This window comes from Bombus vancouverensis, chromosome 2 (genome assembly GCF_051014615.1).
Source record: "Bombus vancouverensis nearcticus chromosome 2, iyBomVanc1_principal, whole genome shotgun sequence".
NCBI classification, from domain to species: Eukaryota; Metazoa; Arthropoda; class Insecta; order Hymenoptera; family Apidae; genus Bombus; species Bombus vancouverensis.
In genome coordinates, this window is record NC_134912.1 from 16,404,911 (window position 1) to 16,419,928 (window position 15,018).

Genomic DNA, 15,018 nt, shown 5'->3' on the forward strand with positions numbered 1-15,018 from the left:
AAGAAGTGTTCACGTGTGTACGAAAGGTGACGTAAGAAGGTGCATGGAAATAGAACATTGACTTTTTATTTCGTTTCTTCTAATACGAACGAATGGCGAACCATTTTTAATCATTCGAATTGGTTGTGTTTCGATTTTTGTTTTGGTCTTGTACCAAGGCATAAAATATTGAACACTTTGCCGAATAGAAAAGAATTTCTAATTCCTCATTGTATTTTTAACCAGTGTGGCTTTGGTACTTCCACGTTCCAATTTTGTTCTCATGTCAACAAGTAAAAAGATTTCTAGTGTTTTAAAAGAAGAAATCATATATGCGTATAATAATTCATTCAAAGTGAAATATCTTTTGATGCTAGAAAAGTATAATTGGATAGAGAATCACCGAAAAAACACAATATTAAAGAGAATTCTGTCTTCTATTTTCGAAATTATTTTGCCACTTCTCAAATTTTTTATGTCAATTTTTTACGCTCGAGTTTCATCAGAAAGAGGAAAAACAACTTTGGTGTTTTAAGAAAATAGACGAGGAATCACGCATACCGTAATGATGAATTTTTCATATTTTCTTGAAATTTGAATCGAATAGCGTTTCTCTATTGTTTATTGTACGCGTGATTTTTCAATGAAGCTTTTCATACGAATGATTTTTACGTTTTTATTTGGTTTTTTTACTCGATAGAGTCAGTTAAAAGTAACGCTAGTTCTTGCTTCCATCACTAAATATTAACATTGTCAACTTGCATTAAAAAATGGATAATATTTCAAGGCCACATAGTTTATTTAATTTTTGTTGGCGTTTTGAACAATATTTACAGCATGAAAGTTATTTCTCTAGAATTAACTTCTCATGTTTTAAATAGTCAAATAATTTTATTTTATTATGTTCCTACCTTTAGTTTCTAAAAATAAATTTTTAACAAAAGCGTTTATCTTTTTACTGACGTTATTAGTCGCCTTTAGATTTAAAAATTTAATAAGTAAACAATTAGTCGATACCAGACGACCATTTTTCGACTCTTAAAAATTACATTGTTATTGAATTTTAGAAAGAACAATATTTTTTTATTAAGCACCATTTATATTGCAAAACACTTTTCTAAAATTTCTATTTCACCAATACTTTTGCCCAGCTTATAAAATAGACTTGTCGTCACTACATTGACCTTCCACTGCGTAATAAAAACCGTAGAATAATAATTGCCTGAAATTATTCTACGTTCAAAAATAAGTTGAAAAGAAAGAATAAAGTTTTGTCGTGCGGGGTCCAGGTTCCCGGAAAATCGAGTTTCAAAAATTTGTCAAGTACACCTGCACTTGCAGTTAGAGAACTCCCAATGGTACGCGTTGAGCGTGGTTATCGATGAAGAGTCGACGACACCTATTCCAAACTCGATTTTCACGAGAACAAGGCCACCGTGTACTCGACAAGTTTTCAAATTCTATTTTCTTGGAAACGAGACCTCAAACGAAGAGGCGTTGTTTCCTCTATTCACCTTATTTTCCCACTTTTTCCATGCACAGTGAAACACTTTGCATTAAACTATGCTCGATACCTTGCGATCGAAAGAACACAACGTGAAGAAGTCTAAAATAAGAACAGAAACCTTACACTGGTGCGCTTATATTAAAAATTACCGATGGTTAGTAAACATATATTGAAAAAGATTCTATGTGAAAACAAATATTAACAGGTTGATTGTCAGGATGGTCACCGTTAATCTGACGGGTTTTTCTAATTTTAGGATGATTAAAATAGAACGAATATCGTATCGTCTGGAAGCTCTTAAATATTGTAAATACTACTAGATAACACGTTAAGTAAATGATACGTTTCTCGACGATCAATAGATAACCTTTATCGTAATACGATGTTTTATAATAATTGGATATTGTCCCGTAGACGAAATATAAACGAAAAGGTACGCATAAATCTCACCTGGCAATCAACGTATTGAAATACGAAGCGATGGGGAGGAGAATTTCAAGAAATCCCTATTACGAAAACGATGTGCTGCAGCACCGAGCAATTACTAACCCCGAGCTCGACGACGAGGTCTGGAGGAAACGAGAAATACACGAGTCCCTCTTACCTAAATCAAAAGAGCAAACACCGCTAATTACATCATCAGGAACGAGACCGTCAGCGTGCATGTGTACCGTGGCGAACGAGTTACCTATATGATGGAACGAACGGAGGCGAAAAAATGTAAAAGAAAAGTAGGAAGGAATGGGGGAAAGAAAAAAGAGCACAAAGAGACAGTGGCGACGCAAGGTCGAGTAGCATTCCGAAAGTTAAAGAGTTTCGCTGTAAACGATAGCTACGTAGTGGAAGGTGGGCACCTCGGAGGTGGAGAGTAGGTGGTGAAGTGGCCGAGGAGAGAGAGTGCAAGGTTTAGGGTAGGACGCAGCTCGCAGGAGCAGTAATATCGATCGATCCGTCGAGTTCGAGGCTCGACAGGGTCGACTGGGGGTGCTGCAAGTAGAAAAGCTCTCCCATAAGCAGGCAAGCTGGCTGGCTGGCTGGCTGCCCGGGCACGGACTGTTTCCACTGTCTGTCTGTCCGTCCGTCTCGTCTCGTCTCGTCTCATTTCGTCTCGTCTGGTCTCGCCGCGTCTAGTCTCGTCTATCTTTGCCTCTTCGCTCTTCTTCTCGTCTTGTTCTCGTTCATTGCATACAGAGACACACACAACATACATGATTTTGGTGTCGATCTCGGTATCATCGTTTTGATACACCATGTAACGTTATAATGTACTCGGTGTGACGTGGAATAACAAGAAAGAACGCACGATAGGTTCGCAAAGAGGTTCGGTTTGTCGAATCGTTTTGCTTGATTGTGTGTTATCTCGTGTCGTGCCGTGGACGTACGCGCGGTACGGTTCATCGCTGTGACCTTGAGAAGCAGTGACAGTGCGTGTCTCTGACCTTGGCACAGGGTTCGCCAAGTTCTCCGATGGCAGCGCGAGCACCGCTGCCAGCCGCGACGACAGCTGATCGACCACCGGCCAAGTGGAATCCCAGTGGAGGATGTGCACCGACTGGATTGCGTCACCGAGCATAATCAGGTGCGTGCGATTGAACGCGCCCGTTTCGAGGGCTGATTCTCGTCCGGGACGAAACGCCACTCGGTGAACGACATTCGTCCCGCGGTTACGTAACGGTTACGGGTCGACTCTCGCCGGTTAAAACACTGTCGGAAATTTCGTTTTGTGATTCGAGAAAGATCATCTCGTTGCGTGGAAATTTTTCCCGTTCGTTAGTGTGTTCGTTTGAATCGAAAATGGATCGTCCAGAGGTGAATTGGCGAGATTTTCAACTACCTGTTCATTTGGAACAGTGCCATGATTTCACGCGTTTCGTATAAATTCGGTTTCAGTTGCGATCCAGATCGCGTTGATATGCGATTACTCGAAAGCTTCGCGTACAGTTCGGTGCAGGCTCCACTGACACAGATTTCGTAAAGGTAGAATCCACTATCGAGTTTACGTAAGACCGTGAGCAAAGGTACGTGTATAGCGTACTGGGTGAACTGCCACCATGGCCAGCCGGGTGACATTTAAGCGTGACTGTAGTGACGTCGTGTATTAAACGCGCTCGAGTTACTTTTTACCTCAACGATTGGGGACACATGAACCTTTCGTTAAATCTTTGGTAAATCAACAATTTTTTGAAAATTATCAAGTCGTTTCTTGAAACTTGTTTCTTCGGATCGATCCTCTCTCCTATTTACATTAAATCGATTGACAAATAATTGTCATTTACGAATATTAATTCTACACTTAAAATACATAAAATTCGCAAAAATTTGTATTAATGTATACTAAGTGTACACTGTGAAACAGTATTTATCACTATCAGACAACGTTAAAATACTAGAGTAATTTTATTTTATAATCTAGACAATATTTTATCAATTTCAAATTAAATATATGATATTTCAAGCAAATTGCAAGTTAATAATCACGCTTAAATCCGCAAACTCGCAACGAAACGCGATAAAAATGATATATTTAATTTCTATAACGATTATGAAAATGTTCTATTGCCATCTTCGACGAGGAACGAACGAAGAGGCAAAATTTTGCGCAGCGAGAGCGCACTTGAGTCGCACCCCTTCGCAAACGAACAGGTTAAAGACGAAAGTTTGCCACGGACAAGGTCAACAGCTAACGGTTAACATTAACCATATCCCGCGTTCTCATGGAATATCGTAGCCATGATCTAGTTTCTTGATATCATCTCCTCGTAACATTCTATTTATCCATTTCAGAGTCTATTCTCGCTAGTTTCAAGATCGAGCCTCGATCTTTATTTGAACCCTCGATTAATCCTAATTGCATCGCGTAAATTATAAACATCCATGCAAACGTGCAAGCGATCCATACCGCGTTTTCATTTCTTTGTAGGGTGTCTGCGCCGCGAACGTGTTATTCGATGAAAACTACCCTAGCGGAATGTTCCCAGGTGCCGCGAGGGACGCGCACGCGTTATTTTCCGGAGAAAATTGCATCTTGTTGTAGCGACTTGTAGCGCCTCTTTAAAACGATATCGTAAAATAGATTATGGAAACAGAGCTGTTAGGGTAATCGATGCATGGCTGTACATATTTAAAGATTGATGGGATTATTTGGAATGAATTTAAGATAACGAAAGCTGATCAACAATTCGAGGATACAATTGGAGGCTGTTATAATTTAAAACAGTTAATAACAGTTAATATAAATTGTGTATTTTGTCATGAAATAATTAATTGATTTAAATAACCGAATAATTTGTGAATGAATTTGAAACGTCAATGAACAACTTGAGGGTTGAGACACGTTTCTGTTACACGAATAATATGGCACTATAAATGTAGAACAATCGATATGTGGTAATATAAATCGTGTATCGTATTACGAAATAATTAATTCGTTTAAATAATCAAATAATTTAAGGGGATGATTGAAACATCTAAAACAAAGCAATCACCCTGTGGTTTTAATACGAAGTAGCATCTTTAACGGAGATTTCATTTGAATGGAATATCATTTTTCGAATAGTAATTCTTTAATCATTTCAATCGTACTCTAATTATTTCAATTACGATATTCGATGAATTATTAATCAACTTGCATTCAACAGCGTTTCAATCGTATTTTCATAAATGTCGATATCGCGGATCTTCTGCCGCTCGAAACGAAAGTCTGTCAATGTTACGAAGTGCATTACATTATTTCACATATAATTACACTACATCATTCGATAAAATATTCGACAATTCCTATTAAGATGAATAATCACACGGTTTACTCGAAGGTTGCATAGCCGTTCGGGAAGAATATTCCGCCGTGTTATTTATCCTGGTGTAAAGGATATTTCCACTAGATTGTATCGTTGGTCGAGTTCCGCAATTAACGACGAGAAAAGGAAATGATGGAAATAGTGAGTGGGATAGAAATACGGCGTGACCCGATCTGTCAGCTACAAGAAGTAGCAACGTTACTGCCTGGCCATGTATCTGGTGTGAACTTGATAACAGCAATTAGGACGCGAGTAATTACTGTTTAGCGATGTTGATTTTTTCGACTTGCTTTTTTCTATCATTTACCACCGACCGTTTCGCTTGATACGAACTTTTCGCTTGAACTCAGTCGTAAGATCAGAAAGATCGTAAATGTTTGTTTAAAACAGCAAAAATGATGTTAACGAGCAATATGGAAATTGTTTGAAGCGAAATATAATTTTTTCAAGCGTGCAATTCCAACTAGATAGTAATGTATTGTGACACTGGATCGTTTAATGTATGTGTTTGTGTGTTGTTTTAGGAGATAAACAAAAAGAAGTTTCTGAAGAATGAACATCGAGGGAAGAAATTGGTGTAGAAAAATCGATGAAACGGAAGATATATAGAGGTTTACCGCTTGGACGAAGCTATACATTAACAATGGACACTAGTGAATCAAGAACAGATGCGCCAGTACGAGTTCTCAGACGTTTGCAGAGCATGAAGAGGAGAAGATTCGTCTGACTTCGTAGACGCGTTCGGTGCCAGTTTAGAGAATGGAGGAGTCCTCACCAAGGATTCGTTCCTATCTGGAATGCTGGGACGTAAGTATTATAAATTTCTCGTACAATTCCTTGTAATTTAAATAATCACGCTATGCATAACGGTATACCAAATCAACTAAATCTGTTCGACTAGTTCAATGAAAATAAGAATTTACTTAATATGTTATGAATCGTATCATTTTCTTTGATTCTTCCACGTATATTTCTGTAATTTGAACATAGAAATTAAGATTGAATTAGACGTAACTATACACCAAAACAATTAAATCCAATTATTCAGAATTTAGATTAATTGAAACTTAGATGAAAATTAGATTTTATTTAATATTTTATCAATCATATCGATTATTTCTCCCTCGCCGTTTTTATTTCTCTTCTTTTTCTTCTTTTTTATTATACTAAAACGTATATTACTGAAATACTTCAACATGGCAGACGGAAAATTAAACGAAAATTAAACGACGATTAAGATCTCGAAACAAAGGAGAAAGAAAGCGGCGGCTCACAGCTACCCAGGAGAATGCAGTTGTCGGGACTTTTTCCTCGATTTAGACTCGAATTTTGAAAATTACCCGCACACACTAAGAAAGCACGAAGCATTCTCGTCCGTACGATCGTTCAAGATGCAAGTCGTTCTTTGTGCCAACCCCCAGTCAACTCTCGCTACGCGACATTTATACAACCTCGCGGACACCATTGTTTCTTGGTCCCTCGTTATTTTCGCTTTAAAATTACATCGTTTTACAGACGCCTCGAAGACCATTGAATTTCCTCTCCATTTGTTTCATTTCCAGGATCCATCCGTTTCGTCCTCGTTACAACACCATTAAATTTACACTCTCTTTTTCGTGGTAATAGAAGGTTTGCCTTTAATCATTCGTTTTGTACACTGTTTTCTTTTCTTTTTAATAGAAAAAGGCATTGTTGCATAGTAAATGCAATAACACAAGTCTCTTTTGAAATGATCATTTCAATATTTCATAATACCACTTACAATTTTTGTGATTTTATCATTTTATTCCTTTTCCAAAAATTTGTCCTTCTAATCCTTTTACTTCGGAGAGATGAAAAATAAGTTACTAGCCTTAATTTTGCTTTTGCAATTTTTCTTACAATAATTTTTATCGATTCTTGCTTTCATCTCCTCTACATTGAAGTTTTAAAATCTTATTCAATTTTCATTTAATTACCAAATTTTCTATTACTGGCAGCTTTTGTACTGTCCCTTAAATTTTTCCAGTAATGTTTCCTATTTCCTTTGCAAGCACGAGTCATATCGACCTCTGTAAAAATAGTTTCGCATTAAAATCGAATCAATACACGTCGAATGGAATTCTTGCGAAACTAGTTCGATTGTAACACACGTACCACAATAACAGCGAAATATCCAGGAAAGTTGGTAAGGAAGATATTCGATTCGACCCATCGAAGCGGAAAAACGCGAGGAATTCGGTCGCAACATCCAGCTCCTGTCGTTGCTTGACATTTCGCCGCACCGTCGAAGATTTAGGATTTTCATTCGACTATCGAGCGAGGAGTATCGGTCTGATGTTCTTGAGGAAGAACACAGCTCGAGGGAAAATCGATGGCCAGAGCTGAACAGCTCTCCGAGCGGAGAGCTGGGATCCATCTCGAAAATGAAATTTCCTTGAATGAGTTTCTCGGCTTTTAATCGATTCGCGAAAACTTAATGTTCTTGAGCGTCAAGGCAAACGTTTTAATGAATCGTCCGCGAGAATTTGTAAAACACTAAAGTCGGCAAAGACCTTAATGCGAACGTCGATTACGCAGCCAGACAAACAAACGTTCGTCCGATGAAAATCTTTCCACGAAAACGGTCATTTTATCGAATTAATTGTTTCCTCCTCTTCGTAATAACTTGCAGGTAAAGGGGGTTAATTAACGATAAGACAGAGTCGAATACAGATTCCTTAGATCTTCTTTCTCTTTACGTTCGAACTGATTAAAGTCTGTTTGAACTGACATAGCGGATGGTTAGTCATTTTCTTTGCCAATCTCTTCTCGTTTCTTCGCGTTTCTTTTATTCTTCTTTCCTTTAGCTATCTAATAGTAAAGGAGATTTGCTCGTTTAGCTTTTGTTAAAAATCGGAGGTAGAAAGTATTATGGAAGTTTTTGGAGATTTTTACGACGTTTTACACCGGTACATGATTCACTGAGAGATAGAGATTCGAGCAAGTCGTCAAATATAATAGTATGTATTTTGTATTTCAAATATCATCGTATGTAACTTATTTATTTTCTATAGAGACTTGATATATATCTATAGACACTATCTGACACTAGTGCAGCAAATATTGGGAATTGTTCGTCATTTTATCATACCGCCAAGAGATTAACCCTACTGTTCTCAGTAATTTGTAAATATTCTAATTTATATTACAATTTATTATATAATTTATTGACACCGGGGTAGAGAAAAATGGAACCATCGGAAAATGCAAAGCATTGAGCTAACATCATTTGATAACGGTAATATCGGAAAACGATAACTAATACACAAAGAGGGTAGCAAAATTATTTGAAAAAGAAAAGATTATTTACTTGTGGAAGATCTTTCTTTTATATATTGCATCCTTCTTTTCTAAAGATACCAAGCACCGATAATGTGAAATATCGATACGACAATAGTTAATTAAAGTTGTTAACAACTTTGATTAGTGTAAACACGAGACTCACGATAATTAAGCACTAAATGGTAAATACGTTAAGTAGTAAAAATTAAAGCCTAGTAATTAGAGGTAACGATAGAAACGAGCATTTGTGAGAAATATTGAACAAACATAAAAGAAAACTATATACGTTTTTCAGGCACCTTATCGTTTTATAATTTTGTTTGTTTACGAGAGAAAACATTATAATTGAATCAGAAATTATTGCAAATTGATCGAATTGTACGACTATGAAAAATTACTAGTGAAGTGTGATAGTGTAATGAGTTGACATAGATAAGAGAATGTAAATAATGTAGCATATCGCGTATCCTTGTATTAATTGAACTAAATTTTTCAATAAAAAGACACGGCGTCAAAGATATCCATTGAAATCAATGTTTAAGGAAAAATATATACAGTTAGCTTATATAAACGAATGAGATGTAAAAAATGTTTTACTAATTCATTAAATGATGTACACAGAGACGTAGGAAAGAGAAAATGTTCAAGAGATCCTGTTAAATGGAATTTAAAGGCAAGGTACGCAATCCCAAATAATTAAGAGCACAAACATTGATTGGTGCATTAGCAATACATAGAAGCATTTGCTTTCGATGGCTTTCGATGTTTTTCCGACTAATAAAACAAACCTCATCTTTTCGACCGACTAACAATAAAAAGATAAAACGAAATACAAATATCGTCGAGATATAAAAAATTATACATATGTAATTATTCGGATGTAAATACCTGATCAAATTTCAATATCATATGGCATTTAATATCAGCGCTACGATTTCATGATTTATTACCACCTGCTAACTGTTTCAAGACATTTCGAACGTTTATTGCAATTTTACTGGAACGCGGGTCACCTCCGTCTTAAATGCGCATCACTTTCCGCGAAATCAATTCCAAGCATGCTCTTACTTGGAAGAAGGTCAGCTGCTAATATCAAATAGACTTTTATTCGTCATTTTTATAATTTCTCCGCCTTCGTTATTTCCAAATTACCGGAGTAGGAATTCTGTTTCATCGATAAATTTTCGTAGAAATAATTTTCGAAGAACGTTCGATACTCTATAATTTTATCAATTACAATAAGTTAGAAAACGATGTAGGTTACTATTATCGAGGTTAAAAAATAATTTACAACAAGATTGATTAGTGAATTTCTTGCAAGAGAGATATTCTTTTAATTATGGCTTCCAATTATTTATTACGATTTTCAAAAGTCTCGGTACAATTTCTAAGCGAAATCTCAATTAAGGTACTCGTATAAACTGCGTATATTTATGCATTCATAGTAATATTTTCAATACAATTTATGATAAGTTTAGGGGCGCAAGAAATGTATAGAAAGTATATATATAGACATAATATGCAAAAAGTAAAATACTTGTGATATTTAATTAAATCGCATTTAAGTTCTATTTCTGTAGCTATGTCCATGATGAATATGAATTTGCATAAACATCTGCAGTCTGCTATCACGCCCTTCCTCGATGGCTAGAAGATATTAATATCATGGAAAGTTCACGCTTTCACGCAGTGCACGCGTACTTTATCACGCTACATAGTTGAACACAAAATGCCATTAATGAAAAATTTATACGTTTGCTATCGTTCAAAATATCTTGACGAAATTTTGACGAATTAATCCTTATATCATGGACCTTGAATCATATTAATATAAATCCTATCAAATGACCGAGTGTCTTGATATTCGTTTACAAAATACAAGATATTTACCACCTTTACATTTTATTCGATATTTTTCATTTTTCCAATTACTTTAAATTCCATTGACAAATTTTAGTAATCTCGATGTCACGTTACTTACAAAAATATTAGAAACAAATGGTTTAATAAATACAGGCAATATTACACTTAACAAATTAGGAAGAGGAAAGAAATGCATGCGAGTATGACAGAAATATTGAATATCTTGATATCTTCATTTTTTTCTACATTTTTACTGTAAATTCTGTGGAGAAATATTTACATGATGGTTCTAGTAATTGTAATAATGTTACAAATAAATAGCTTATAGTAAACGAGAAGAGAATATTTAGTATATTTGGTAAATCGAGAAAAGGGGACAAATGCATGCGAAAGGAATTGGTGTTTCCAAGAATGAGACAATTTAAATATAACAGTACGAAACGGCGCGGCGTGGAGAACGTAAATCATCAGCCATAAATCATCCACGTTGCACTTGACACGCGTGTCCTACAAAGCTACACCCAGCTGTTATCTGTATGTAATGTTCAAGATGTCGTGAAAATTAGACGATACACGACAGATCGAAACGTCGAAGCAATTTGTTAGCGTTGATTTCCCAATGGTCGTTACTATTCGCGTTATCTTTCTTTGTAAGTAGAGAAACCTCGTAGAATTTCTGTGATTTGGTTCTTTCGACTATTCGTTTACGTAACATCGTTTGCATACGTCGATCCATCGACCATTGGGGAACTATCGATACCAAGGAAAATGGCGAAAATTTCGCGACCTTTCGCCTTGACACGGTGCAGCGGTTCTCAACGAAGGCGCTGGTATTTCAAAGAAATCTCCAGGGTAATATTCCTCGTGATCGATAAGTAAGAGGGCGAAGTTAAAGCGGGTAATATAATTAAGACGCTAGGATGGAGATAGGAATGTTCGAACAGGATTTTCAAAGTTAATACGAGTTAAAGGAAAATACGCGGAATCCGCCTGGTTCTAGGAGGTCTGACCTGATTCGACGGTTAACGATATTACAATTTCTTTTACGCCATGAACGAAGTTAAGTACTTGCTATTTAGCGTGTCGCGGCTCGTTATTTTCTCTTATTCTTCGTGACTTTTTAAGTACATTTTAAATCAAGGATTATTTGATTTATTATCTGATAAAACGTGTACGGTATTGCCTGATGCCATTATGAAATGTGTATTATGGAAATCACTCGTTACAGAATATGTTCATAGACGTATCGTAACATTTTATCTTACAAGATTCGTTACTGTATCCAAATATGAGTAAGTATAAGAAACAGATATCGCAGTCATGCAAATTTTTTAATTTACTTCGTCCTGCTCTTGGAATCAAAACGTTTCCCTCCACGAGTAAACATAGTAATTTACTTTCCTACGCGAAATGCTAGAATTCCTTGATACGTTAATATTACAATGGTAAATTTAAAATTTCCCCATGATTCTAGACAAGATCGTGGAATTGTTTGACGTTGAAAGATCTGCTGTTCTGATATTCGAACGTTAAACTTCAAATTTCATTGGAAATTCAACTCGAGAGTTGAGAACCGCTGACCATAACCTTCACGAACATTTATGAATTCGACTCCGTATCTTTCATCGACGAATTATCGAACTTCTGATGAGCACAAAGAACCATTTCTATCGCATAAAAGAGTAAAAGGAGACAGAATGGGAATAAAAGAATTCGAATGTATGCTTTGTAGCAGAACGAAGACAAGTACTCGGTGGCGAACAGCCAGGCACCATTGCAGGCTGGCGAAGAGGAACACCCAGAACGCGGTACATGGACAGGGAAATTCGACTTCCTGTTGTCTCTTCTGGGCTACAGCGTCGGCCTTGGCAATGTCTGGCGATTTCCGTATCTGTGCTACTCGAACGGAGGGGGTGCTTTCTTAATACCGTTTACGATAATGCTCATTATCGCCGGGCTTCCTCTCATGTTCATGGAGCTTTCCTTAGGTAAGTAAAGTAATCCCTTTTATCTATACGTAAAGCGTTTAATTGTTACATTGTTACAATGTACAAGTATTTCATTATATTGACACTGTAGAATCTTGATGTTATATTGGATAATCAAGTGATTTCGTTTTCGTGTAAGAGAATATCATTTATTTAATGTAATGTAAATAAGTAACTAACAATCACTAGAGTATTAGGATAAAACATATTGCGAAGGATGTTCGGTATATTGCAAAGGGATATAAACTACGCGCTGCTAAACCGTGGTATTACATAATCTATGAAATGACATGAAAACGAACAGCTGTTGTTTCCGTTTTCAAATCCGATCGAGTATAATCTCTCTGTAAAATTATCGAAATTGAAAAATAAATATGTTCTTCGTGTTTCGTGTTCGGAAGACCAACGGATATTACAGTCTCGCGATGGTTAATCAAAAGAATCGAGTAGTTCTATTTTAAATCTGCCTGTTCTGTAGTGGCCAGTTCAAAATTCTTAGAAAACAGTCGCACCTATCTTGGAATACTTGGAACGCGAAGCTACCACAGTACGCCACCAAATAACTATCGATTAATTCTATATCGGTGAAATCCGCGTTGAAACTTTCCAAGAGTAGCGATCAGCTGTTCCCTTACGTCAGAAAAATGAGAAAGAAGGAAAGGAAATAACATAAATCGAATGAGAAATATTAATATTTATTAAATATTACGAGTTGGATCGGCAACATCGAGCACATCGAAACTACATCATTACGATGACGAAGCATAAAAGACGTGACACTTTAACGTTAGATCTATCGCAGAGTAAATAGTATCAGACTTTTTATTTTTCCTATCAAAAGCATGCAGCTATTTTTTTTTTATCTCACCTAAAACATTGCGAGATATCTTATCCATAAATTCGCAGAAGACTCGAATATATCACAAAATACACGGAATGGTTTTTTCATAGAAAACAACGTTCAATTATAAATACGAAAAAAAAATAGACATCTCGCGAGATCTTTCGCTTATAACATTCGCATGAACGAAATTACGTCGCAAGATATCTCGTCCGTAAAGACAGAGGCGAAACCACACGGAAATAGACATACAGCTACGCGATAAGAATGCAAACCTCATTCTTATGGTCATCTTATGCTCAAGGTCAACCAATGTCCACGCTTGTTGATTTACCGAAATAGAACGATCAATGAACGATTGTTCTTCGTTACCAGGCTTACGTAACGTTATTTTTAGGCGAACCAGTGAACCGTTCGTGATATCGACCCCTGTTTTGCGATTCGATATTCCGTGTAAATTGCAGGTGCACAGCTAGGCCTGGCACAAATGGCTTATCGATCCATTTCTTCAGCTGTTTTTTTCCTTTCTCTTTTGCAATATTCTCTCCCACAGGGCAGTACGCGAGCCTTGGCCCAGTGGCAGCATACAAACGCTTCTGCCCCTTACTCCGCGGCTTGGGGTATGGAATGGTGTTGGTCAGCTCGGTGGTGATGCTCTACTACAATTTGATCATCGCCTGGACCCTTTATTACATCTTCGTTTCCGTGGCCGGTGAGATTTAACTATAGTATTATCCATAATGTTACATATCTTTTGCTTTCTTTCTCTCTTTTTTTTTTAAGGATAAAAGGATTTTTGTGTCTGATAAGTTTTATGAACGAGAGAACACAGTATCACGGTGCGTGAATTATCGATTCGCCCGAGTGTAGGTTACTGCGTTTCAAGTGCCAACGGGTATCTAGGTTTCGCGGTATTCCTTGTGAATTTTTCTTCTTTCTTTCGTTCTTGGGCAAATAGATAGATGTATGACGAGGCAGCATGAAGAGAGATGAATAATAAATAATGAAACCATTGAAATATGTCGTCGTTAATCTGTCTATCTATTTAGCGACGATCGCAATAAAAAATAATTCATTGCATGCCTCTTAGACCAAGGAAACATTATCGAAACATCAGTGTTTAATATCGATAAAGAAATATTAATTGGTTTGTGCAGGAGCTGGTAAACTGCCATGGAGCAAGTGCGAACCACCATGGAGCACCGAAGACTGCTTCATGCCAGAAGCTGCCGAGGCGTGTATGTCTCAAAACATGAGCTACTTCAAAACAAGATGTTTAAATTCCACTCAGATGGCCTCCATGGGCCTGACTATAGAGAACATCACTAGTGCCATTAGAAGACCACCTGCTGAGGAATATTTCAAGTAAGGAGAGTACACTCGCAAGTATTGCTATTAAATCTAATAAAAGAAGAATTATGCTTTGCATCGTGTAATTGACTCAGTAGTGATAAAAGCGAAATAATTCAGAAAATAAAGTTATTGGTTGCGAATTAAACTACTTTTCTAATATATCATTTCAATCATGCGTTACACAGCAATCACGTGTTGGGGATGAGTAGCGGCATCGAGGAGACAGGTTCAATTCGACCCTCGATGGCAGTGAATCTCCTGTTGGCTTGGATTATCGTCTTCCTCTGTCTGAGCAAAGGTGTTCAAAGCTCGGGAAAGGTTGTATATTTCACTGCTCTCTTCCCATACGTCGTTCTGGTAAGCGTAATTTTCATCGACGCTTCTTTA

General features: G+C 36.8%; 1 protein-coding gene across 8 annotated transcripts in view; it reads left to right on the forward strand.

Moving 5' to 3' along the window:
- Window positions 1-15,018, forward strand: part of LOC117166818 (sodium- and chloride-dependent glycine transporter 1) — a 42,935-nt gene that overhangs the window by 13,292 nt on the left and 14,625 nt on the right. For 2 of the 8 annotated variants that reach the window (XM_076627897.1, XM_076627896.1), the window contains 5 exons: window positions 5,808-6,090; window positions 12,182-12,437; window positions 13,832-13,990; window positions 14,436-14,643; window positions 14,817-14,988. In XM_076627897.1, the coding sequence (XP_076484012.1) occupies window positions 6,043-6,090; window positions 12,182-12,437; window positions 13,832-13,990; window positions 14,436-14,643; window positions 14,817-14,988 (843 nt within the window). In that variant the 5' untranslated portion in view covers window positions 5,808-6,042. Of the gene's footprint in view, window positions 1-2,117; window positions 3,066-3,138; window positions 3,464-5,476; window positions 5,536-5,807; window positions 6,091-9,207; window positions 9,265-12,181; window positions 12,438-13,831; window positions 13,991-14,435; window positions 14,644-14,816; window positions 14,989-15,018 lie in introns of those variants that run through there. The other 6 variants (XM_033326857.2, XM_033326858.2, XM_033326856.2 and 3 more) reach the window with 6 other exon arrangements.